The 24,786-nt window shown below is 42.4% G+C and overlaps 1 protein-coding gene across 7 annotated transcripts in view; it reads left to right on the top strand.

The window, feature by feature from the left end:
* The window catches only part of ADGRD1 (adhesion G protein-coupled receptor D1), a 185,560-nt gene extending 161,555 nt beyond the window's left edge, over positions 1-24,005 (top strand). For 2 of the 7 annotated variants that reach the window (XM_064168719.1, XM_064168718.1), the window contains exons 25-28: positions 18,861-18,987; positions 19,828-19,869; positions 22,545-22,637; positions 23,332-24,005. In XM_064168719.1, the coding sequence (XP_064024789.1) occupies positions 18,861-18,987; positions 19,828-19,869; positions 22,545-22,637; positions 23,332-23,427 (358 nt within the window). In that variant the 3' untranslated portion in view covers positions 23,428-24,005. Of the gene's footprint in view, positions 1-1,610; positions 1,978-13,032; positions 13,081-18,860; positions 18,988-19,827; positions 19,870-19,991; positions 21,194-22,544; positions 22,638-23,331 lie in introns of those variants that run through there. The other 5 variants (XM_064168723.1, XM_064168721.1, XM_064168720.1 and 2 more) reach the window with 4 other exon arrangements.
* Positions 24,006-24,786: the final 781 nt, after the last annotated feature.

The following is a 24,786-nucleotide window of genomic DNA, read 5'->3' as shown; positions in this document are numbered from 1 at the left end:
AGGCCTCTTCCAACCTGGCTGATTCTATGATTCTATTATTCCAGCCCCTGACATTCTGTGATTCAGTCTCTGACAGGTAGTCATTTGCTTCCATGCAGTGTCTATCTTCTGGATTACAAGGATTAACATACAGTATGTTTTTCAAAGATCTTAGCTTTGCACTAAGACTAATTTACTCTATAGTAGAATTATCAAAGATCTTAGCTGTTATGACTAATATTAATCATAACAGAGCAAGAACACAAAATCTTGGGACATGCTTTAATGGCCACAGTGGTCTTAAGTTGACAGCTGGACTCAATCTTAGAGGTCTCTTCCAACTGAAACAACTCTAATTCTGTAAGAATTCCTGTGTTGCAGGAATAGTAATTATAGTCTAGAAGCACAGGTACTGTGCTTGGCCAGACCACTGTGCTTTCCCAGCTCCTTCACTTCTGCCTTGTATTCTCCAGCAGAGACAGCTTCATTAACTTTCCTGGGATAAATTGCCAAGTCCACCTTTTATTGTGTGCTTTCTCACTGCTTGCTCTGAAATGGTCCAATGAATTGGAAAAAACCCTCTATTTTTTCTGAAGTGTACACTTCAGAAGATGGTGAACCAGAAGTGATAGCCATTGGAATCACCCATGGAGGAAGCAATTTGGACAAAATTAGAAATACTTCCTATCATTTTACCTCATTATTTCGTTTTACTCATTTCCTTCATCCCTCAAATCTCTACCTTCACTCAGTAGAATAATAAACCAGCCTTTGGTTTTCTATCATGTGAAAGAGAAACAATTTTTGTTTAGTTAAATGAATTACTAACAATTGGAACAAAAGGCAGTAGCTGCAGTACACGAGAGGGAAAAAAACAAAACTGGGCTTCAGGGAAAGCTCAGCAGGAAAAAGAACTCCTGAAACCTGTTGTGTTAACTTGCTCTGCTTTTTCAATGTAGCATAAGCCTCTTTGCATGAAACTGAAACCAGAGCGCATAGGTTTAATGCAAACCCATTCCTTACTTTGGAGAAAAAAAAAAAAAAGCTGCACAGGGAAGTTTTTCCTTTGGAGAAATACAAGCACATGAGGGTTGTCCTCCCACAGCTCGTGGTGCTGCAGACATCTGTACGGTTTAAGCGTGTAATTGACCATTCCTAAGCACTTTGCAAAGCCATCTATTATGTCCCTGCAGCACACCGAATGCGCTGTGGCAAATTGCTCACCCATTTAATCAATGAGCCTTTCCCTGCCATGACTCCGCATTGCTGTTCTGCTTTGTTTACAAACATGCTGCCTGCCTTTCAGCTCAGTCATCTTTCGCCTCCAGTCCCACTGGTTGGTGCTGAGGGCTTTGGTGCTTTTAACATCAGGCACCATTCTGCAAGGGGCTGCGTACTGCTTGCGTTTTGTTCCTGTGATTCCGTTTCTATTTCATGTCCAGAAACGTCTCTTTCTAAGGATTCTTTGCAGCTGTTCATTTTCACTGAATGTACTTGTCAATCATAGCACTCGTCTGAAGCTCTCCTGAGAGCTCTCCTGCCAAAGGAGATACCATAATCTCCCTCCATAAAAAAATCCCACTACTTTATGATACTACTGCAGAATTTCCTCTCTATTTGCACTTTCCAAGAGGGATGAGGAACAAGATACCATCTGCAGACTCTTCTGAAAGTCTACAGATTCAAAATCCCTAGCACTGGAAAATCCTTTCTGGGTGGCAGGTGCTACAGTGCAAGCCTCAGAGAAATGGAGCTGCTGCTTTTATGTGCTCTGTTGAAGGAGAAAGAGCTGCTCTCATTTGCTGAGGGAGAGCCATCAGTTAGGAAGAGCAGTGTGACAGGCCAAATCTGCTTTCAGTGATTCCTTTCCTTGACAACTTCTAATGGTATGTAAGGAATCATGTTCATTGAACGTGCCTTCAAACAGCATGAATGATGTACCCCATGGAAACTTTTGGAAGGAGGAGAGTTGACTGGCAATAAAGGAAATAATTAAAATGAAAGTATTAAGCAGTGACAATTAGTGAGCTGAAGTGCTGCTGCCAATGATAATGTCTTCGACCTAATTAAATTTTTGGCTCATTGGATATGACAAATTCAAATGCAGTTTGGGTGCCTTCTTGTTGGACTCACAGTTTTAGGCTGAAAACACGTGGGTTTGGGTGGTGCCAATGAGAGTATTAATGAGGGAGTGCTAATCTCTTAGGAGCCACAACAAGAGCAATGGTGGTGCTTGCTTTACCACAGATGCCGAGAGCCCTTGCACTGGAGAAAGGCTCCCGGCCATACTGTGATTGTTCAGGTGCACGTCACGCTCATTTTGGGAGGGGTAATAAAAGTCTAAAATATGCAAAATATAGCTGCAGAGAGCAGGCTACTCTGCACTGCAGAACCACAGAATAAGGGGCAAATGGTAATAGGCTTAAACTGATTAAAAGCTCAAACTTCCATTAGTGTGGGGGGAGTTGCAAAGCAATGGAGCTGAGTCACCTGGAGAGCTGCTGAACTTCTGTCTTTGACAAGCTTTCACAAGTGGTCACAGAAATGTCTATCAGGACTAATTGTGGTGCCAGGGGTGACAACTGATTCTGTGTCACTGCTGAGCTGGACATGATGACATTGTAAGCCCTTCCACAGCTTGTTTTTCTCTTAACTATGTCCTTCTGAGTGGAAATTCTCCTTTGTGAACAGGCTTCCCAGAGAGGTTGTGGAGTCTGCTTACATGGAGACTTTCAAGGCCTGTCTGAATGTGTTCCTCTGTGATCTGTGTTAGATAGCATTGTCCTTCTCTGGCAGGGGGGTTGGGCTCAATGATCTCCTTTGGTCCCTTCCAAGCCCTACCATCCTGTGATCCTGTGAGCATTGCTTTCTGTCATTTCTCCTTAAGCAGAGTTTGGTGCTCCAGAATGATTGGGGCCTTGTTCCAAAGGAACAAGCAGCTCTGGCACTCGTGTGCCTGTTTTTTCCTTGTGTTAGGATGCACAGTAAGACACAGAGTATAGATACAAAATATACTAGGAAACTTGGTGTTTAAGATGTGCTGAGGTTTCTCTGCAGAAGGAGCTAATACTCCTCATTAGAGATGCTTGGGCATGTTTGTTTTCATCTCTGAATGTCAGGACAGAATGAGATTTATTAAAATTTGGTTATTAAATCCCTACGATGAAACCTTGCTGTGAGCACATCTGAATCAGTAATGGAAAGGCAAGGTATGAAGAGAAGGGGCCATACCCAGCTACTCTTCAGCTATTTCTCACCTTCAATGCCTAGAAACCTATGTTGTATTTATTGATCTATGATTGAATCAATTTCTTGATTTCACCTTAGTGGTCTCTTAGAGGCTTAAAGCAGTAACTACAGGTGAAAACTGTTCTCTGTAACAGTTTGAGGGTGCACTGCATTGAGATAGTGCTTTCTTAAGTCAAATTAGGATTTATATGTTCTCATTTAATGAGAAAAAAGACTCTCTGCTGGCCTCATGCCTGAGCTTGGATGATTCCTGATGAGTCTTTTGCAGTATACAAGGTGCCAGAATACAAGGTGCCAGGAGCTGGGTCAAAGATGCTCTTAGCCATATGATATTGTGGCATATGAAAATGATGCAAGTGTGGTGTCTCCACCCTGTGCCAAAGTTGTCTAAAGGATAGCATGTCTTCTTTATTTTAGAATTACCGCAACAGAAAGTCTCAGCTTTTGAAAATCTACAGCCAGAAACAGCTTTGAAATTCACATTCTACTGTTTCAAACATTTCCTAATTGTTTTTAGCTTTCATAGAATCATGGAATCAGTCAGGGTTGGAAGGGGCCACAAGGATCAGCTAGTTCCAACCCCCCTGACATGGGCAGGGAGACCCTACCCTAGATCAGGCTGCCCACAGCCTCATCCAGCCTGGCCTTAAACACCTCTAGGCATGGGGCCTCAACCACCTCCCTGGGACAACCCATTCCAGGCTCCCAGCACTCTCATGGTGAAGAAATTCCTCCTTATGTCCAGGCTGAACCTACCCACCTCCAGCTTTGCTCCATTCCCCGCAGTCCTGTCACTCCCTGATATCCTGAAAAGTCCTTCCCCAGCTTTTTTGTAGCCCCCCTTCAGATACTGGAAGGCCACAAGAAGGTCACCTGAGAGCCTCCTCTTCTTCAGACTGAACAGCCCCAACTCTTTCAGTCTGTCCTCATAGCAGAGCTGCTGCAGCCCTCTGAGCATCCTTGTGGTCCTTCTCTGGACACACTCCAGCATTTCCACATCCTTCTTGTAATGGGGGCTCCAGAACTGGATGCAGTACTCCAGGTGGGGTCTCAACAGAGCAGAGTAGAGGGGAAGAATCACCTCCCTCCACCTGCTGGCCACACTTCTCCTGATGCAGCCCAGGCTCTGGTTGGCCCTCTGGGCTGCAAGTGCACACTGCTGGCTCATGTTGAGCTTTTCGTTCACCAGCACCCCCAAGTTCCTCTCCTCAGGGCTGCTCTCCAGCCACTCGCTGCCCAGCCTGGATTTGTGCTTGGGATTGCCTTGACCCAGATGCAGGACACCGCTCTTGGTCTTGTTGAACCTCATGAAGTTGTCTTGTGCCCACCTCTCCAGCCTGTGCAGGTTCCTCTTTTAATATCTGATTTTAAGCCATGAAAATACTGGTAGGAGGAGGACAATCTTGTGAGTCATGGCTTTATGCCTGGTACCAGAGTCACAATTAAATGCTGGTCATTCATCACAAAATGGTACAATTCACTGTGAACAGCAATAACTTCAAGAGTTTGCTTGGACTGCTGCATTTACATCTTTGGTCCCATTTATAATCCTAAAAATTCTGTGTCAGCTTTATGCAGAATAATAAGACAAATATTACAGTAATGCCATTGCATAAAGTAAATGCTTAGTTAAATATGCACCTTCTGCAGAGCACTAGACAGCCTTGTTAATCATCACTCAGTCTGACACAGCTCTTAGCTAAGCATGATTTGCATATATTACTGACAACTCTCTCTCAAAATAAAATTAAATAAAAGATATAGATATGGCTAATCACACTAAAGAAAAGGTCATGCTATAGAGCCAAAAGTCCTTTTGAACTTTCAGATCTTGTTCTCAGGCAAGTGATGGAATGCCATTAACCATAGATATGTCGCACGTGTTTTGGGTATAGAAATCGGAAGGGATGCAGAGTTCTTTGTAACTGAAAAAGATGGGGCAGAAAGAAATATGTTTGTAAAAGAAACAGAAACACATTGAACAAAGCCCACTGAGGCAGTTAAGTCAGATGGTCATGAAAGCATGAGAATGTCATGAATGGTGAGATCTTGGAAGTGAGTTGCTGTAATCGTCCTTTGAAGAGCTATGTTCTTTGACTCCAATGTGTGTGGTGTCCCCTGTGAGGCTCATGTAGCTTCTCCAACCACCCTCCTAAGTTAATTGCCTTATTTTAATGCAGATATTAATCACCTAGGGAGTACTTGAATACAGTAAAAGAACAAAGAAGCCTTGGGTGTTCTCATGTTGAGTAGGGATAGTGAAGATTCAGATTAGTTGTTCAAAAAAGTAATCAGCAATAAGGCAGCCATAAATATGTATGGAGCTGCATAAAGGAGCCTGCCAGGAGCTGGTCTCTGAGCCTGCTGGACAGAGCAAGGGAATCTGAAAACCCTCAGCTCAGAAACCAAACAACACATGGCCACAGGGTCTATTTTTCATTTTCATAATGTATATGGAACTGTAACTATAGCCGATACCACAGCATCGGTCTAAAGCAAGGTGCCTGAGGGGCACTGGCAGTGGGGCAGCTGCCCAGCAGCCATCTCCCTCTGCAGCCAGCCTGCACTCCACAGCAGAACTGGCTGGCACCTTGCAAACCTCCTGCTCCCAAAGACCTCACAAATATTGCCAAGGAAAAGGGGAGAGCAGAGGAGTGGACCAGAGCCTGGGTGCTGTAAGGAGGTTAGTAGGGAAGCACTTAGGTTTTTCTGTACTTGCATGCATGTCCTTGGGAGCAGGTGGGAGTTGAACCAGTTAGTAAAATGTTTTGGTTTTGACAAATTAGAAAATATTTTTGTTTAAGTTTTTGAACTGGGCATTTCTGGAAGTGATACAACATCAGCTGTGACATTAACTTTGATAAACACTATAAACCACCTATGTTTCTTGGCTTCTTTAATGCCAGCTTAATAAGAAATCCAGTTCTACATCACAGCGTGGCACAGCTGAATGCTTTTTTGCCATTTGTGTTCTCCTCCAAAGCAGCAGTCACCAGCAGTTTTTGGAGAGCAGACAGCAAGGCAGCATGCCTGTGGTTGTAGTTCAGCAATTCTTTTTTGCCCCCCCCCCCCCCCCCCATGTACATTTCAGACAGGCAGTCAAGCAGCTCTACAGCTATTTATTTGCCACCGCTGCAGTTAAAGCTCACATGAACCATTACACAGAAAATTACTTTTCTTTCTCAGTTTATATGCTTGACCTTGATAGCTTTGCTGTTCCCTGGTACTGTTGCCATGGAAATGGGAGAGTGATTTTTCTGTTGATATCATTGTATAATTAGGGGTCACCGAGACTGTTTAGGTCAAGAGATCATTTTCGGAGTTCAGCTTCTTGGGGTGGGGGCGGAGAGTGAATGTTATTCTACAGAAATTTTGTGTATGGGCTGATGTGATTGTTACTTTGTCATCCTAAATTGAACTATGAGCCCCACTGATTTCAAGCTAAGAGCCAGAAATATTTCCTTGACCTGCAGATTCCAATAAGCCCTGTCTCTGTGAGGCTGCTTTTCCTGGGTGTTCCCATGCACACAGAACTACCAAGCTATGAAGCTTGTTGCCACTTGTAGGCTGAACGGTGGTAACTGGCTGTGTAATTGTTCCTGACCACTTTGAATTGTGTGTAAAACACAATCATTTATACTGGTAAAAGCCTTTGGGAATGGAAATTTGAGTCTGTCCAGTGTGTAGCTAGCTGGTTTTTACCTAACGGCTTGTCTTAAAAAGCCTCACATTTCTATAAGGACAGTTTAAGGAAGAACAGCTATGAAGTCTGTCCTCCAGAGGACATGGACAGCATTTTCTTTCTCTACAAACTGATCAACTCAAAACCTGTCCCATTTCTGACAGGCCAAGTTTCTAGATTGCCAATCATTTTTGTTGCTTACCTCCAGGTCTTTCCAGAGGACTATGCTTTTCTTGACAGCTGATACCCACTCCACAGCTAGATGTTCCAGTTCAGGCATTACCATCATGGAACACAAAATAGGAGCCACTTCTTATTTCTAATGCTTCTGCTTTGATATCCCAGTTGTGATGGGGTTAGATTGCTGGCTGCGACTTTATATCTTAAAAAACCCTAGCTGTATAAATTATATTTCATTATCATTAATCAAGTGAAGCTCGCTCTATGTCTATACCTAATCCTGTGCTTGGAACAAGTCTTGAGACATGTATGGGGGAAAAAAAGGCCACATCCACATTTGCCACCTGCTTTGGCAAGCCAACCTAGATGTGTGCTGCCATACTGCTCCCGCTTCCTTTGCCTTTCTCTTTACAAGAGGCAGTTTGGAAAGGTCTCTCTGCCTATAGTTTCTAACTCTCTGAGCAGGTCTACTCTTTTCCCCCATGTCCTTCCTGAACAAGCTATGCCCTTTCATATCACTATTCCAGTCATGTCAATTCTGCCCTCAAATCTCCCTTTATGTAAGGAAAAAGCAAACACCATGAGGTCCTTTTCATAACTTCTGTAATTTGACAATCCCTCTTTATTAGTGCTGAGTCTGTCAGCTTGGTCCACTGCTGGGCAAACAAAGATTTTCACTGCATGATATAATAACAACCAAAAAAGACTCAGATGGCTGTAAATAGTGCAGTAAGACTGATTTTCAGCATATTGTTTCAAGATGACTTGCAGAGATTTAACCAGTTAAAAGTAGTAAGTGTTGGTCTAGTCCAGATTTGAGGCTCACACTGACACTGTACCTAGGGGTACTCCATTCAGAAAGCTGTCACAAGATGGAAGAAGTCCTGCACTGGGAGCTATGAAAATGGATGAAACAATGGAGACTGTAGTTGAAGAAATAATTAGGTGTGAATGTTGGAGAAAAGAAGTAGATGACATCTAGCCTGGTCCATCTGGCACCCACAGGCAGGATCTAGACCTTTGGGACATTTTCATTTCCTTGTCCTTGGAAGAGGCAGGTAATAAGTTTTCTGAGAATAAGCTGTTGTAACAAATTCCTTCTCCTGGACTGACTCCAAAGCAGAGCTAGGCACTAGGTCCCTATTAGAATAAAGGGTTAGTCTGAAGGAACATCTGTTTTCACATATGCAGTGCATCCAGAGCAGCCAAGGTTAGATTATCCTATTCAGATGTTGCTCCTATAGCTAAATCTATGTTCATATGTGGCAGTTAATTATTTGGTATCTTTGTCTGATCTCAAAGCATAAATCATACCAAGCTTGTCCTTTTTGAACTCAGGACAAACTTGTGGCTAACCATACATGGATAAACACAAATCCTCCTGCATAGTTTTTGCTGTCTGGTTGTGAGGAAAAAAAAGCTCCTTTTTTTTGGGTGCAAGCTGAAAAAACAGGAGTACCCCCCTGACTCTTAATGATAGTGTGCTGCCTAAAAAAAAGATCTGAGCCATTAGAACATTGCCATTTTCTTCCTTTTTAGAACAACGAATGAGTCCCTCCAGACTCACAATCAATCGGGTCTTGTAAGACTATTAGAGAACTTCTGAAGTAGAAGTGGGTAATATTTTCTTGTTCCCCCCACCGCCTCTTATTTCCTTTAAAGTAACTCCTGAATAAGCTTTTAACAAAGAAAAAGGTAAGTGAAGAGGTTGTGTTGAAGAACCCATAAATCTTCACTGTTGTAAGGATGAGGACTTGTTCTTTCTGCTTTTCTTTTAAGTTGCTTTTATTTTCCTCATGCTTTTCTGAGAATGTGACTATTTTGACATCTGGCTGTGGCTGTCAATACCTGCTGCTGGGAAATCTGTCCTGTCACCCATTAGCAGAGGCTGCCATGAAACGTTTAGCAGCCACAATTTTTTGCCTTCCAGAGGGCTGAAGGTGTGACTGAAGCAAACAGTCACCCCTTTAGTCTAGCTGGGTTTTACATAAATGATTTCAGCACCGATTGTGAATGTATCACAAGGAAGGACTGCACCATTGCTCACCTGTGAAGGTGCTCAGCAAATCTTCAGTGATCAACTAAGTGGAAATATTTAAACTGAATGTTCTTTTTAGAGGTTGCTATGAGAAGGGAGAAAACTTTTTCTATTATGCTGGGGCCGTGCCTGTGGTTCAAGTGATGCTTCAGTAGAAGCAGAGCATGAAAGGGAGCAGAGAGAGACACACAATGGTTTGATGATTAAAAGCACAAATCTGCAACGATGCTATTTGCTGGCACAAACTCCCAGTCACCTTTTAAAACCAACTTCAGTAAGGACAGGGAAGCTTTTGGGTGCCTCTTGGGAATGAACACATGTAAAGCTGGGTATCCTGGGGTAAAAAAACTCTCAGAGCAGGTTCTTAGAGCTACTCATCCAAATCCAGTTATTAATTCTTGTTGGGATGTGAACGTTCTTTTACTGTGACTGTAAGCTCTGCTTTTCCTTGATGACTCAATGGCAAAGTTCAGTGGAAAATTAGCTCTAACCTCGGGCTTGGGGACAGAGAAGTTGAAAATGCTGCCTCAGCAGGAGTGCAGTGAGAGAGTTAGTGTCAGAAAATGTTGGAGAAAGGAATTTTAGAAAGAGAATGGAAAAATCCCACTGCAAGTTCTGTTCCCCTGGGAAAATCATAACCACTGAAAATTCAGCTTGAAAGAACATGACATTTTAATTCTTCATACTCTTTGAATAGCTTGCATTAAAGACAAGGAGAAGGACATGGGTTAGTGAAGTACTTACTACTTTCTTCTGGGAAGTGGGTTTTTTTCTTTTGTAGTTTTAGGCTCAGGAAGTGATGGACATGACATGGCACATGGTCTGTGGGAGGCCTCGACAAGACATGGATTTCTAAAGCCCTGGTTAGAGGCTGAAATCAAGTCTGTGCTGCTAGCCCTTGGTATTATCTTCTGGACATTAAAATTCTTAAGGTCTCCCCACTTTGGGTCATGTCCATTATTTTGTCAGGCTTGATGGGAGTTTGAAAGGAGACTTGGATTTCACTCCCTGCTCCACTGAATATTTCATATAAAATAAGAAATATTAATAAAGCAAGGATTAAGTAGGACTCTCCTGAGAGAGAAGTGCCTCCTGACTAAACTGTAGACTACACCTTCCTTCTCTGACCCAGAGAATATTTAATTATTTAGTCTAAGTGGAATAGGTTCAATAGGCAAGAATGAATATCAAGCAGGGAGTTAAAATGTTCTTCTGGAAAAAAAGGGAAGTGCAGTCCCTTAGGCAGAAGAGTTGAGCTCAGACCCCCCCCATATTCTGGGCAAATGCTGTATTTGTGGCAGGCAGCTTTAGCTGTTTGGAAGACTTATGAGAAACACCATTTGTCTGGCATCATCTGCCTCCTTGTGAGGGTCTGCGGTGAGTGGGCTGGGTATTTAGCACTGAACCTAAAGAAAAGGAGTAATGCCACTTCCCACTCACATGATAAAAATCAATCTGAAATAGTTGCTGGTGCAGCCTAGATTTGTATTGTTTATTTTTTTCCCCCCCCCCCCCCCCCCCACAGCTGCAGTACATTTGACAAGCAGCATCTTCCCTGCAATTTAAATGGCATCTGCCAAAAAGCAATGATCTGAAGTGTCTGCAAATATTTCTTACTTGATTTTGTGGCATTACTTTGAAAGGGCACATCACAAATAAAATGGGAAATAGCATGTGCAGTGGGTTGAGTTTGGGTTTTTTTGGTGCTGTTTTATTGTTTTTAAATTATTATAATTGTACCTAGAAATCACCTGAGATTAGGGTAGGAACTCTGTATGTGCTAATTAAAAGACATTCTTTGTTCCATCAGCCTTATTGTCTATACAGTCCAGAAAGAACAGGAAGAGTAAAAAAAAGTGCATATATATTTTGGAAGTATTCATGAGCTACTGCTCAGTGACAGGGGCAGAATTAAAATCTCTCTATATCCTTTCTGAGATGAGAACTCTACATGTTAGATCAAGATGTCTAGCAGAGTTCAGAGATTAAGTTCATTTTGAAAAAGAGACCAAATATCTCCTCTCAATGTCACTGGACAGACTCTTCTCACTTGCTCCCTGGGATAGGACAAGGAGCAATGGGTGCAAGTTGCAGCAGAAGAGGTTCCGCCTCAACACAAGGGGGAACTTCTTTACTGTAATGGTCACAGAGCACTGGCACAGGCTCCCCAGAGAGGTTGTGGGTCTCCTTCCGTGGGGACTTTCAAGGCCTGTCTGGATGTGTTCCTCTGTGATCTGTGTTAGGTAGTAATACCCTGCTCTGGCAGGGAGGGTGAACTTGATGATCTCCTTCAGTCCCTTCCAACCCCTAACATCCTGTGATCCTGTGACTTGCATGCAATGTACAGAGTAAATTGGTTGCTAAGTTAGAAGAGGTCCTGAGTGATTTGATTCTCAAACCTCACTGTGGCTCCTCTGCTGAGCTACTTACACCACCCACTGCCTTACTTTACTGAGGCTTCGTTGGTTTTCATTGAGGAGTGAAAGGGAGCTTGGTCCTTTAGACTTCAAATGAAATTGGTGGCTTTGGATCTTGTGTATGTTCCCATTGCTGCTCACTGGTTAGCTCACTACAAAAGATGTGTCATTATCAGTAGTCTTCCACTCATCTGTTTGATGCTACGAGCAACTCACCATCTAAGTCACTGAGTGTTGGGTTTGCTCCTTGGACAATTAGGTAACAAAGTGAGCAGCAGCACTTCTGAAAGCTGTGGTCAGAAGAACTGCCACTGCTCAGACACCAGTGGGACTGAAAGCTTGAGTGCTGGTCAGAAGGAACAAAGGTATGTGTTGGAAGCACTGCTGAACCTGAATGAAAACCATTTTCATTCTTAGTCAGAATTGCTATGTGTGGCTTCCCAGCAGCTCTCCAGCTTCCAGCTTTGGGGTTAGTGAACTCTGCTTGTAACAAATGGAAAAGTGAAGCTAAATTCCGCTTTTCCCAGTATTAGTATGAAATGTCAGCTAGAGGATTTGGGATTTATTTATTTTTATACGAAGTACAAAGGCTATTGCTGATGGTGACTAGTGTAGAGTTTAAGAAACAAGAGAGAAATTTCAGTTAAAAGGCCTATTTGTTGTGGAGGATTTTTTGGTTTTTTTTTTTTTTTAGACAGTATTTCCTGCAATTATTATATAAACTTGGCTTCTGGGTCTGAATTTAGTTCTGACTTCAGCAGGCATCATGAAGGAAAAGTGGATGTCAGAAGTCTTAAAAGGATTAGTGCTCCATATATAAGCAGTAAAATTGATTTGTGAATTAGGGGTTCCCTTCACAGAAGTAATAAAGTTTTCTTTCTGCAAGCAGTGAAATTTCTTTCTTGTAGCTGTCAGTGGAGTTGTTCTGCATCAGTGTAAGATATTGACAGTCTGCTCAGGGCAATAGCAGAAAAGGGCAGAGATTAAATAAGGGAAAGGGAGCAATCTCAATTGAGTGAAGCTGTTCCAAACCAATTGCAAAGGCAATAAAACTATAAGGCCCAGCCTTGCTCTTGGTGAAGTGCTCCTAGTAACTTCAGCAACAGTGCACTGATTTTATATGACACTGGTAATGAAAATATATTACAGAGGTGCTGGAACATCTGCTTCTTGCATGCCAGGACTTCCTCACAACTATGATAATTATCAAACTCAGAAAGCTTCCTTTCCTCCATGGACTGATCAGTGCACACCTCAGGATCTCAGCTGGTGTAAGCCACAGGCTAGTGCTGCATCTGACTAAGCTACATACACAGAAAACATTAAAATCCTGCACCCAAGTGAATGCTGAAACGAAAGAAACCAGACAAAGAGTGGGAGATCTCTACTGAGCAAGATTTGCTTCTCAGGAGTGAGAATCTTTTCCTGTAAGAATAGGAAAGAAAAAAAAAAAAGAAAAGGTGAAAAACGCTCTTTTTTTTCAACAGGAGATTAAAATATGAGCCCATGTTAAATGAACAGGCTGACTAACACCTTAACTTCATGTTAATGCTGCTCTTGCAAGCAGTGTATCAGAAAACTGTTCTAAGGATGTTCAAAGGCCTCCCCAACCACCAGCAGGATTCAGGCATGAGTGCTCAGGTGAGTGGGATTATGTGTGAGCTTCCAAGGACCAGCGATGCCTGCAGAGCAGCCTCTGCAGGTCTGATGGCAGTGGATGTGGCACTGTGCAGCACAAATTCATTGCTGCTTGCTTTTCGCAATGCACAACCACCCAAACTTGAATGCCAAAGTGGTTCTTGATGAGTGGTGCTTCAGAAGTCTCTGCAGCCCACGTGAGGAGATTTTTAATGTTGGGGCAGAATGAGCCACAACCTTAAGTGCAAGCTGGACTGATAGATAGGCTATATACAGCTAGCCATATCCAACAGACTATTCCATACACAGTGGCTATAAAAATTTAATCAGACTCAAGATATCTTTGTGTTTCCAGAAGTTGTCTATATTATGAGGTAGTAACAGGTAAACACTTGGAAAAAAAAATACATTGGCAAATGGCAACAATGGAAAGAAGAAAAGAAATCTTTTGTTGTGTTTTTTCATTGTTCCTAGATAACTAATGCCAGGACTGATCCTTCACTGTATATGGATGCAGAGAGGTGAAAACCTCAATGGATTTGATGTTATTAGACTGCAGAAGAGTAACAATACCAGAGTTTTTTATAGTGTATGTGAGAAACAAGTTGTTTGGTTGCTCCTAATTTCACAGGCCAGAGCGTGGGAAGGGGCACACAGGAGAAATTTCGAGGGACCTCTATAAGGCAGTAGCCATCCTGTTCTCTGATACATTAGAGCACAAGGACAGAGAAAGAGTTTAGCAAGGTTTATGGAGTCCTGGTGGGAACATATAAAGCCCAAGTGATAGTAATGACTTCTTTTTTAAGGTTGCACAGTTAAGTCATGCAGTATTCCTTCCACAAAACCAACATGTCTTTGATTGCACTCTATATCTTAGCGTCCTAGAAGTAATCTACTAAAATATTCATGTAGCAAAGAAAAATGGGGGGGGGGGGGGAAAAAGTAGTATGTGCAGTGTGTCAGAATTAATGTGCCTAGTGAAACATTAACTTTTGTGTTTCTAAGACTTTTTAACCTTGCCACCTTAATGGTGTTCTGATGCGGTGTTTTACATTTAGTATTTTTCTCTTTTAAAGTTCAAAGATGAAATGAAATAAGGATGGGAATGGGAGGGGGGGAAATGGAAGAATATAAAAGAGGACCAAAAGGAATAGAGCTGAGTACTTTCTTTGGTGAGTAAAATTCATAAACACTTTGAACCACTAATTTCATGCAGAAGATGATGAGCTGCCCAGGGAGGTGGTGGAGTCACCGCCTCTGGAGGTGTTCAAGAAAAGCCTGGGTGAGGCACTTAGTGCCATGGTGTAGTTGATTGGCCAGGGCTGGGTGCTAGGTTGGACTGGATGAGCTTGGCGGTCTATGATTTTAAGATGAAATTCAGAGCACGGAAGCATAGAAAGCTATGTGCTAACGAGACAAAAAAAGTAAGACTTAATGAGATTTAAGTGATACATATGCAGAGCTGACCCTTAAGTAATCTTAAATGACTTTCACCCTCACGTGGCTGTTCTCCTCAATGGACGTGCATGAAACATTTATACATTTGCATGAAAAACCCTACCTCTGCCTTTGGTTTTCATTTGTAGCTATGTGTTTCTGCTGCTCACCTGCTGAAGCCTGTGCTCAGCAGTGAGCAGCCTTTATTAATGTAGCAACTTCTAAATTACATAAGGCATTTCTGATGTTAAAGCCTTCTGAGATAAATCCAAACTGTAAGACTGAGTTTGAAAACATTGAAACAGAATATCTGTCTGTATTCTGCCCCCAACTACAAGTTACAGATGAAGCTTTTTATGCTCTGGCTCAAAAATAAATAATGAAAACTTATTTCTGACAACAAACTGGCTGGAGAAAATTATATTCCAAACTGGAAATGTTATAAAAATTGAAAGTGTGAGAAGAAAGGAGAAGCAGCAAAAAAGGGTGGTTTGTAATGAAGACAGTTTTACAAGCATAGCTGTGTTGGGCATGCTAATCACTTGCTGTATAAAGTTAAGAGAGGACATCTAAAACCATCATGGAATCTCACGGTACCTAATCCATCTTCCAGGGAATGGGCTGCCCAGGGAGGTGGTGGAGGCAATGTCCCTGGAGGTGTTCAAGCAAAGCCTGGATGAGGCACTTAGTGCCATGGTTTAGTTGATTGGCCAGGGCTGGGTGCTAGGTTGGCCTGGCTGATCTTGGAGGTTTCTTCCAACCTGGTTGATTCTATGATTCTATGAAGAGGTGGTCTGCTGGCAGTTCCCCAGAGGGGTATGCTTTATGTTAGAGTTGAAGTCATGGACTTTAACCTTAACAGCGAAATAGCCAAAAGCACTCTTGATCCATAAAAACAGATGTCTATCAGCTGCTTTCAAATGGTATCTTTTAAAGTGCATTTTTAAATTAAAGAGGAGAGCTGAAGCTTTATGCTATCCTATTTTCCAGCTGAACATACTCTTTGCAGAATTGAATTGTGCAGAAATATTCAGGTCAAGGACATAAAGATAGGAATAAATACAGAAAAATAATTAAAAATCCAGATTCTTCCCCATCTCAGCTCTTCCCTACAAACATGAAGCCTATGCAGCTCTTCGACACACACTTTTTAATCAAGGATATAAGAAGTGTACACTCGGGTCACTGAAATTAATAAGATGTCTTGTCTCTGAGTTTAATTAAAGTATTTCTTCTTTGAGTTGTGTTGCACAAAATTCTCATTTGTTTTATGTTTGTTGTAATTACAGGAGGTCTCTCATCACAAAGTTCTATTCATTTCTCTCATGATCCTGTACTTTAATCTGTACAAGAGGGTAAAAGACACAAGTAGGACATTAATCTCCCTAAACCAACTTTCTTGTATAGGCTTCCAGCTGAAGAGAAAGCTGCTGATTTCTGGAAAAAAGTGTAGCTTCAGCAAGATTGGGCTGACTTTTTAGTTCCTCCCAAGTTACTCTTGTTCCCTTAAATTCTTTCCTAGCTTCTTTATCTGTAGTTGTACCCTGGACTGAACGGCGTGGTCAGCAGATTGAGAGAGGGGATTCTGCCACTTTGCTCTGGCAAGACTTCTGCTGGAGTACTGCATCCAGCTCTGGATTCCTCAACACAGAAAGGGCATGGAGCTGATGGATCAGGGGACTGGAACACCTCCCTTAGTAGGACAGGCTGAGGAAACTTGGGTTGTTCAGTCTGGAGAAGAGAAGGCTCCAGGACAACCTAATGGTGGCCTTCCAGTACCTAAAGGGGGCCTACAAGAAGGCTGGAGAGGGACCATGTACAAAGCCCTGGAGTGATAGGATGAAGGACAATGGTTTTAAATTAGAGCACACTTGGATTGCACCTTAGGAACAAGTTCTTTAGCATGAGGGTGGTGGAGCACTGGAATAGGTTGCTGAGGGAGGTAGTTGAGGGCCCATCCCTGGAAATATTCAGAGTCAGGCTTGACAAAGCTCTGAGCAATGCTGATCTTGTGGAAGATGTCCCTGTTCACTGCAGGGGAGTTGACTAGATGACCTTTGGAGGACCCTTCCTACCCAAAGCATTCTATGACTCTATTTTAGGCATATAATTAATTGTGCATCTATCCCATGGACTACAACAAGTGTAAAGTTTAAATGTTTTGAAGTGCTCTGTTAAGAAGGGAATAGATCTATCTGCCTGGTTGGTTCAGGATGTTTCACATGGAGACAGGTCTCTGTGCTTTTAGTCCTGTACCACCAAAATTGTACTCAGCTGCCCAGGAGGAAGAGTTTGTCCTTTGAGAGCTATGACAGAAAATATGGTGCCTGGATGTGCAAAAGTTTGATGTTTATTCATCCTTGACAAGCAAAATTGCGTTGGGCTGACTTGTTAGTAGTGTCTTGACAGCAAGAATGTTTTGCCCTGTGGGAGCCATGGGAGTTTTGGAGTGATTACAGCATGGACAAACATCAAGAAAGCTTTTTGGGTTGGCCTGTGCTGTGAACTAGGTGTACAGCACTAAAGGGGAAGAAGTGAAGGATGACTTATTAATTCACCTGGTCACCTGGCCCTGCTCTATTTCTCACCTGCCCATACTGGCTCAAATTGATGTGAAAATGAGCTGTGGAGGTGTTTGTTGTTTTAATCAAAAATCCAGAGGGATTGGAAGGACTGCAGAGGTCAAAGCAGAGTGATTCTTCTCTGAATACATGCTCCCATCTTTCACCACCTGAAATACTGGGGACTGCCTGCACAAGTGGCTGCATCTCAGCTGCCAGCTACAACAGCCCACAACAGAGCTATCTTCTCTGAATTTGAGGGGAACCTTTTAGATGGCTGCGGCATCCTGTGGCAAGGGCTTGCATACAGTAATTCTGATGTTCCTATTTTTAAAGTGATTACACTAGAAAGGCTCTGTAGGGCTATTACTCTGATACTCTTGAAGTCAATATAGCAGGGTATACTCAGACACAAAAGCACAATTCTTTAGAACAATTCATTAGCATCAATCAGAGATGATGCTCTGAGGGCTTCATAAGGAGAAGACAATTGTGTGGGATAAGCAATTTTGTCATTTGTGCCTGTCTTTCTTTCTTGGAAGTGGCTGAGTAGTATTCAGTTATAGAGAGACACTAGCAGTGTGGATGTCCAAGCAGAAAAAAGATGCAAGGATTGCCCATACCTCTTCTACAGGGTCCTGGCTGCTCTGTGAGGTTTTGGCTGCCCTTAATTCCTGTTGCCGATGAAGGAAATGAGATCCTCACGGAAAACACACAGTTCTTTGGTATTTAATGGACAAGGCTATGAATATACTGGAGACCTAACTGTGATCTTACAGTCCTAAACACAATGCTTTGGTTTTCTCTGTGGTTGCCTTTGTTTACCCTTCATACAAAATTTGGTCTATGGAATTCAGCTACTGCAGACAACTTTCTGTGATCATTTAATTCTCCAGGATACCAGATAATCTTCAACTATAACAAATTTCCTTCACATAACTCATTCAGGAAAACTCAAAAATCCCTCTTAATTTCTCCATGCTATTAACTTTTCAGCTGCCATAGCACCTTTTAGTGGCGTTCTGCCAAGTCTTCCAGCTAAGCAGAGTGAACATATATCAGCAGGGACCTCCAAGAAGCACAGGCTATTTCAGTATTTGGCACATGTTTCTCTGAACCAACTCTGAACAATGCAAGATGGTAGCAGAGTAATACTGTGGTGTTAGAGGATTTTCATTTGGCAGAGGTACATCAAGTTTCTTCTTGTTCTTGAAGATTAATACTCCCAGGTCCCATTCTGGAAGAGAAATACTGTGTTGTCTTGACTCCTGATTCTGGAGGTGCTATGGAATGGGTTTGGTTTTCCCATGTGATGCTGCCTTTGTTCTCAGTTTCTGCCCTCTGGTTTTGAATCTTGCCCTTGACTCCTGACTAAGGAAATGATACTTCACTGTAAGCTGAAGATAAGGCTGCAGCCATTATGTGACAGTCTCTCTAGCTCTTCCCCTGAACCCCAATCTATATTTATCCCATGTGATACCAGTGTTCTGTTATCCCAGTTTTCACAGGTGAGAAATGAGCAGCTAAGAGACTTACTTGCCCACTGAAAGAATGTTATGGTAAAGAGAGTTGCACACACCCTGCTTTGCTGCAAGGGCATTGCTCATATGTGCCTGGTGCGCCGGCTGGAGTTTCTTTCACTGTCTCATCACATTCCCCATTTTCATGTTCTCTTTCAGACTAACAGCTAAAGCTGTCGCTGTGCTCTTACCAATCTTGGGAAGCTCATGGATCTTTGGGATTTTGGCTGTCAATGCCCATGCATTAGTTTTTCAGTATATATTTGCTGTTTTCAATTCACTACAGGTAAGTGCCTGTCGGGAAAGTTTATGGCTATTGAACTGCTGCAGAGATCCAATAAAGGGATCATTAGTGATGTTTTCACATGCTTGTGCTTGCTGGATTTTGTTCTCTGTTCCCCTCTCTGTCTTTTAAATCTGTAATGACCATACAGTGCTGCCAATTGTTTCTCCTCTGTATGAACAGAATTTTTATCTCACTCCTTAGTATTTCCAGTAGCTATAATTGAGACAGTGAGCTTGAAAAATGAAATTCATTCTTCCAGCACCGTATAACACAGGCAAGATCCTTCAGCAGAGATACTGGGACAATTTTTCAGTGTCACTTTGAGGCTTCACTACTGAGGCTAAATGAAAGTGAATGAAATTTTGTGGGAAAGGTGCAACATAAGGAGAAGAGTGGAGCTATTCTGCATGCTGCACATGACCCTTGTATGCAAGCAACTAGATCCTCATCCTCTCCAGAGACCAGTCCAGAGGAATATCTCTGTTCAAGAAGGAATGTAAGCATCTGTTTAGCTTTAAGCAGCCATGTGAGGCATAATTCTACAGGTGTGTTATAATTCTTTTATGAAAACCAGTTACAAAACCAGGATTCCTGCTTCTCTTCAGCGAGATTTTTTTCCTTTGGCACCTCTAAGTTTAAGATGTGTTGTTTCACAGGAAAAGCTCCACACAAGCTTCACCTAATGCTGCAGGTGTCTGCAGTTCAACATGGGGCACAGTTCAGCCTGCTTTTTGATATTTATAGATCTCCAGCTCCTTTGTACAGTACTGGGAAAAACACATTACTGTACTTCATTCTTTATGGTCAGTCTTCACCCTTCTCCCTGTTCTCTGTTTTCAGGGATTTTTCATGTTCCTGTTCCACTGTCTTCTGAATTCAGAGGTATGTAACCAAATGCTGTTATCAAATCTGGTGTTACCACAGCCACCTAATGAGTGTAAAAGAAGAAAAGACTTTCTCCACTCTCCATGCCTGTTGTGCCACTGCTTTCTCTTTTCTTTCAGTTACTACGTGACAGTTAATGACTTTGCTGCAGCTGCCATTTTGACCCCTGCTTGACAGTTATTTTATTTAATATAAAAAGATCTAACCCCCCCCAAAAAAAAAGATAAGGCATCTGAAGACTGAGGAAAGAAGCACTCCTGAAGGCTGGGGGAGATGAGCAGGCTATGGGTTGTGCTGCTGTGAGAAGATGCTTTGGTACTGGGAGCAGGAGTCATTCTGGCAGTCCTCATTGGAGAGCCTATTGGCTCTGTTACATCTGTAGTTCCAGAGAGGGAAATAAATACTATTCTCAGCAAAGCATACTTTTGGACGTTGCTCATCCAATCCCTAGTGGAAAACCAAACCAACTGGAACACATTCTAGGTATTTTTCTTGGCAGGAAGTGCAGGATTTCATAGTGGATCAAGAGGCATCTTTCTGCATTAAGGCTGTCTCAGAGCAATTGAGGTAAAGCCAAGGCAAGGCTGATATGCATAGGGCTTGTGGAGATCATCTCTGCTGGGCCTGGAGCTTGCAGCAACCTCTCCCTTCATGGCAGATAGCAGAAAATGCTCAGTAGTATTTACTGCTGATAACAAAAATCGCTTATGAAAACCATTTCCAGCATGCTGACAGGGGACACAGCTCAGTGTATCCCCACATGGGTTTGATTCTCCCACAGCTGTTAAGTAGCTCTGACCCATAGCCTGCTGCTTCTTCCTTTGCAATAGCAGCACTCCAGTTTTCTGAGAAGACATTCCTTATTAATATTTGCCAACCTAACCAGTCTTAGAGCATCAATACAATCTTTGCTACAATCAGTTTAGAGAGTCAGGACTGACTCTGAAATTCTTGATCTTTATTGAAATGAACTGAAGTTAAGCAGGCAGGTTAAAGGTAAGGAGGGAAAATATTTCTTTATTCTATTTGCCCTCAGGCTCAGAAAGCTTTCTTCCCACTGTTGGGCTTCAAATGTCTGCTATCAAACACAGCTATTTGAATTGCTGCCATTTTTCCAGGAGCCTCGTGAGAAATTAAATTCTGAAACTCTGCAGAATTTGGATCTTCAAAAATCAGTTGGTGTATAGCTAATGTGAGCTGTCTTTTGAGGAGAGCAGGTCTTGGCTCCTCATGCATTCTGCATATCTAAAATATTTCCTCTGCTAACTGCAAGACTTCTTCCTGAGACTTTCAGTCTTACTATAGAAGTGAAGCTCAGATACTGTAAAGAGAACTCTGCAGACATGTCCAAGTGTCCAAGTTGGGTGGGGAAAAAAAAGAGCTTTATTCCCAGTGCACCTTGACAAGGAATGCCAAGAGAGAGAAGCACAGACAGGTCTGATGGGGACCCAAGCAGCCTCTCCCACAGCACACATCTATTGTGCCACTGACAGCTCAGTCACTGAAGCCCCTGCACTCAGCTTTTTAGCTCTGTGCCCCACTATTGCCACTCCTGAATCACAGTTTTCATCTTTCTTAATGCAGTTGGAGCTTCTTATTTCCTGATTTAGCTGCTATAAATATAGAGTAGATAATTCCCTTCCTCTCTGCAGGAAAGGGAAGACTACGACTTACTGTCATCCCTTAGTCTCCTCTTTTGATTAAACAACCTGAGCTTCCCATAACTTGTGCTTGCTTGACCTGTGATCATCCTTGCTGCTCTCTTCAGAGTTATATGCAGCTGATCCCTGGTTTTCCTGGGACAATGGATACCACAGCTGAAGTCATGCCAGTGCAGAATAGGGAGGAAGGAGTGCTTTGTGTGTTTTGCAGACTAAGCTCCTCCTGGCAAGATGTTCTTTATCACAACATCATAACGATGTTCAATCACTTCTAGCCAGTTTGCCTTGCTAAAGAACGTCTGTCTTACCAGCTTTCCTTTATGCAGCTGCTATCTTCACCGTAGTGCAGAAGTTTCCTGCATCTCTAGGGAATTTCATTCAACATCTTGAAATAATTTCAGCTTTCAATAGGCTGGCAGCTGGTTTAGATCTCACAGCGTCTGGGTAGCATCAGGGTTGCATGAGCTCCGGGAGAGTCTGGCCAAAGGGGGGAGCCTGTGGTCCGGCCTGGGGCTGTATGCTTAGGAAATGGGAAGTGTCCTAGCCAGGGGCTGAAAATCGATTTCGTGGCACCTTAGGAAGTCTTCCAAACCAGGACTGCAGATAGTGGAGATGTATGATTCCGTGCCTTGCAGTCTGGGGATTTTTACATGTATTGGTCTTCTACTTTAACGAAATGAATGGCAACACAGTCATACCCAGGAGGATGGGATAACCCAGGTAACATGAAAATGTTGGCAATGAAACGAGTACCCAAATGCTTTGTACTTAAAGTGTGGCTACTTGAGAAGGGAAGTTACATTCTAAAATGAGACCATCAATAAAAAGAAGAACGTAGGGGCAGATTCTTTAATGGATTTTAGTATGGTTATGTTAATGTGGAGGAAGGATAATGGAGAAATGGTTGCAGGTGGCACCTGTGAAACTAAACACAAGCTTTTAAAAAAGAAATCTACCTGGGTTTATCTTTTTTTGTTGTTTGTTTGGTTGTTTTTTTTTCTTCCCCCATAGGTTAGAGCTGCCTTTAAGCACAAAACCAAGGTCTGGTCCCTTACCAGTAGTTCAACTCGAAACATCAATGTGAAACCCTTCAATTCAGATATTGTGAGTATTCCTCCTACTTTTTTTTCTTTCCTTTTCCTTTTTCTCTGCTGTTGTAGTTGAAATTGTGTTCCACACTGCATTCTGTTGGAAAGAACAGGACACAAGAAAGCACGTGGGTATTTTTAGTACCTAATGGTACTAAAATTGGTGTAGACAAGTGGAATCAGCAAGTATTAACCTGCAGCTACAATATCTGTTTTGAAAGCAAAGGGTAAAATCCTGCTTTCTGGTAAACTCAAAGTAAACAAAGGTTTATGAACTCTGGACCGTGGTTCTATGGGAGTATTCCCACTAGTTGTAATGGACTTTGTATTATGCATTCAAGCAGCACTTTGGCAGTGATGGTAATGGCTTTTTGATAGGGCATTTTTACATTTAAGCCCAAATAACAGACTTGTAAATAAGTCAACAGGTGAGCATGCTTTTCTAGCTCTCCTTAAATGGTCTTGAGGAAAAAAAGACATTTGTTCTTACAAAATGCCAGACTTCTGAAGTGACAGGTGCAATTAAGTGATCTCTGTCAATCACCTGAGACCCTGGCAATATCTATTTAAAAATCCTTTATGGCATATTCTCTCAAGATTCTGTGACAGCACTGTAATGTAAACAGATGCTTTCAAGCTTTTATTTCAGCCAGACAGGAGTGGTTCAGCAAAATAAATAAATCTATTTTCAATATTATTTTCTTTTCCAGATGACTGGGAACAGGCCAGGCACAACCCCCACAAAACTGAACACCTGGGATAAAAGCACCAATTCAGCCAACCGCATTGATTTATCAGCAGTCTGACAGCAGTATCAGCTGCTCAGTGAAAATCAAGCCATACATTCAGGACTTCCGACACAGTGTCCAGCGTGGGTTGTTTTTTCCCCCCTCACTGTTAGTACTGGTAGAAAACTACTTTTAAAATCACTGCCTATTAAATTGGAAATTGCCATATTGTTCTGTTGAGCAAATAGCCCTCATCTGCTTGCCTTTGAAACTGTAACACGTTCTACCACCTGGCTGTTAGCAATACCTGTAAAAACAACTAGCACAAATATACACTGGATGGTTTTGTCAGCAATGATGAAAGCACTAGGTACACAGAAAGAGCTTATTGCTACCTGAATCATTCCAGCTCCCTCATACCTCTATATAGGTGTGAGGCAACGTACCTCTGGAAAGATGGATATTTATGCTCTAAAATGAAATGCTTCCCATTGTGATGTTGTAATGGGGCTGCTCTGGGCTTGCTGTGCACTCTCTGTTTACATTTATTACCTTGCAGAATCCAATTATCAAAGTGAAGCTTACTCAAAATAGGTAGTGTGGTGATTAATTTAAATGCTACAAGGAAGGGCAGGAGTTGAGGGAGAGAGACAGCTCCCAGCAGGCACATGGAATTAGCAAAGCCGACGCACCCATGTGTCTCTATGTGCATCAACAATGTATGCAGCCTGTAACACGTGGTCTATTAGTAGGTTAGATATTCCTGTTTACAGACGGAAATGGCTAAGGTTGTCCTATGGCAGTCCACAGACTGTCCCTCACTGCTTTGTGTCTGCTGACATATCACAACACAAAGTATTCGTCTTGCTTCGACTGATGTTTTTGGATGCAGTCAACACCTGCCCATCAAGTTCATTGTGCAAATGCCCTGCACCTTTTGGAAACCAAAACCTGGCACTGTGACTTACCCTTCTGCTTTTGCTGGTCAAATTGAGACACTGAATCCCATCCACAAGAATGAAGCAGAATGATACCCTATGAGGACAGCCTGACTACAAATAAGTCTATGTATTGTTACCTACAGACAGCTTTTAAATAGGCCTCTCCGGAGTCTTTTGTGGTTTTAAACTCTGCTCAGCACTTAATAGCTTCTGCTTTAGTACTGCTATGAAGTATCTTTAAGGAGAGGAAAAAGCACTGCAATTTTTCTTTTGACCAGTGTTTTGCAGGTTCTCAGAAGGAACGTGTGGAGCACAAGGGAGTGCAATCCGGGCTGTGCCAACGCTGCACCATTCCAGGCTAGGGTAAAGCAGACCATATAAGTCCTAGAGGTGGTCAGAACACCAGAGTATGTCTTGCTGTACAATTTACCCAGCAGACAGGCTCTCCAGAGCAACATCCAAAGATGAGGCCTCCTCAGTAGAATGGCTTTGCAGC

This window comes from Pogoniulus pusillus, chromosome 30, assembly GCF_015220805.1.
Source record: "Pogoniulus pusillus isolate bPogPus1 chromosome 30, bPogPus1.pri, whole genome shotgun sequence".
In the NCBI taxonomy this organism is placed as follows: domain Eukaryota; kingdom Metazoa; phylum Chordata; class Aves; order Piciformes; family Lybiidae; genus Pogoniulus; species Pogoniulus pusillus.
The sequence above is the reverse complement of the archived record's forward strand: the minus strand, read 5'-3'. Positions and strand labels throughout refer to the sequence as shown.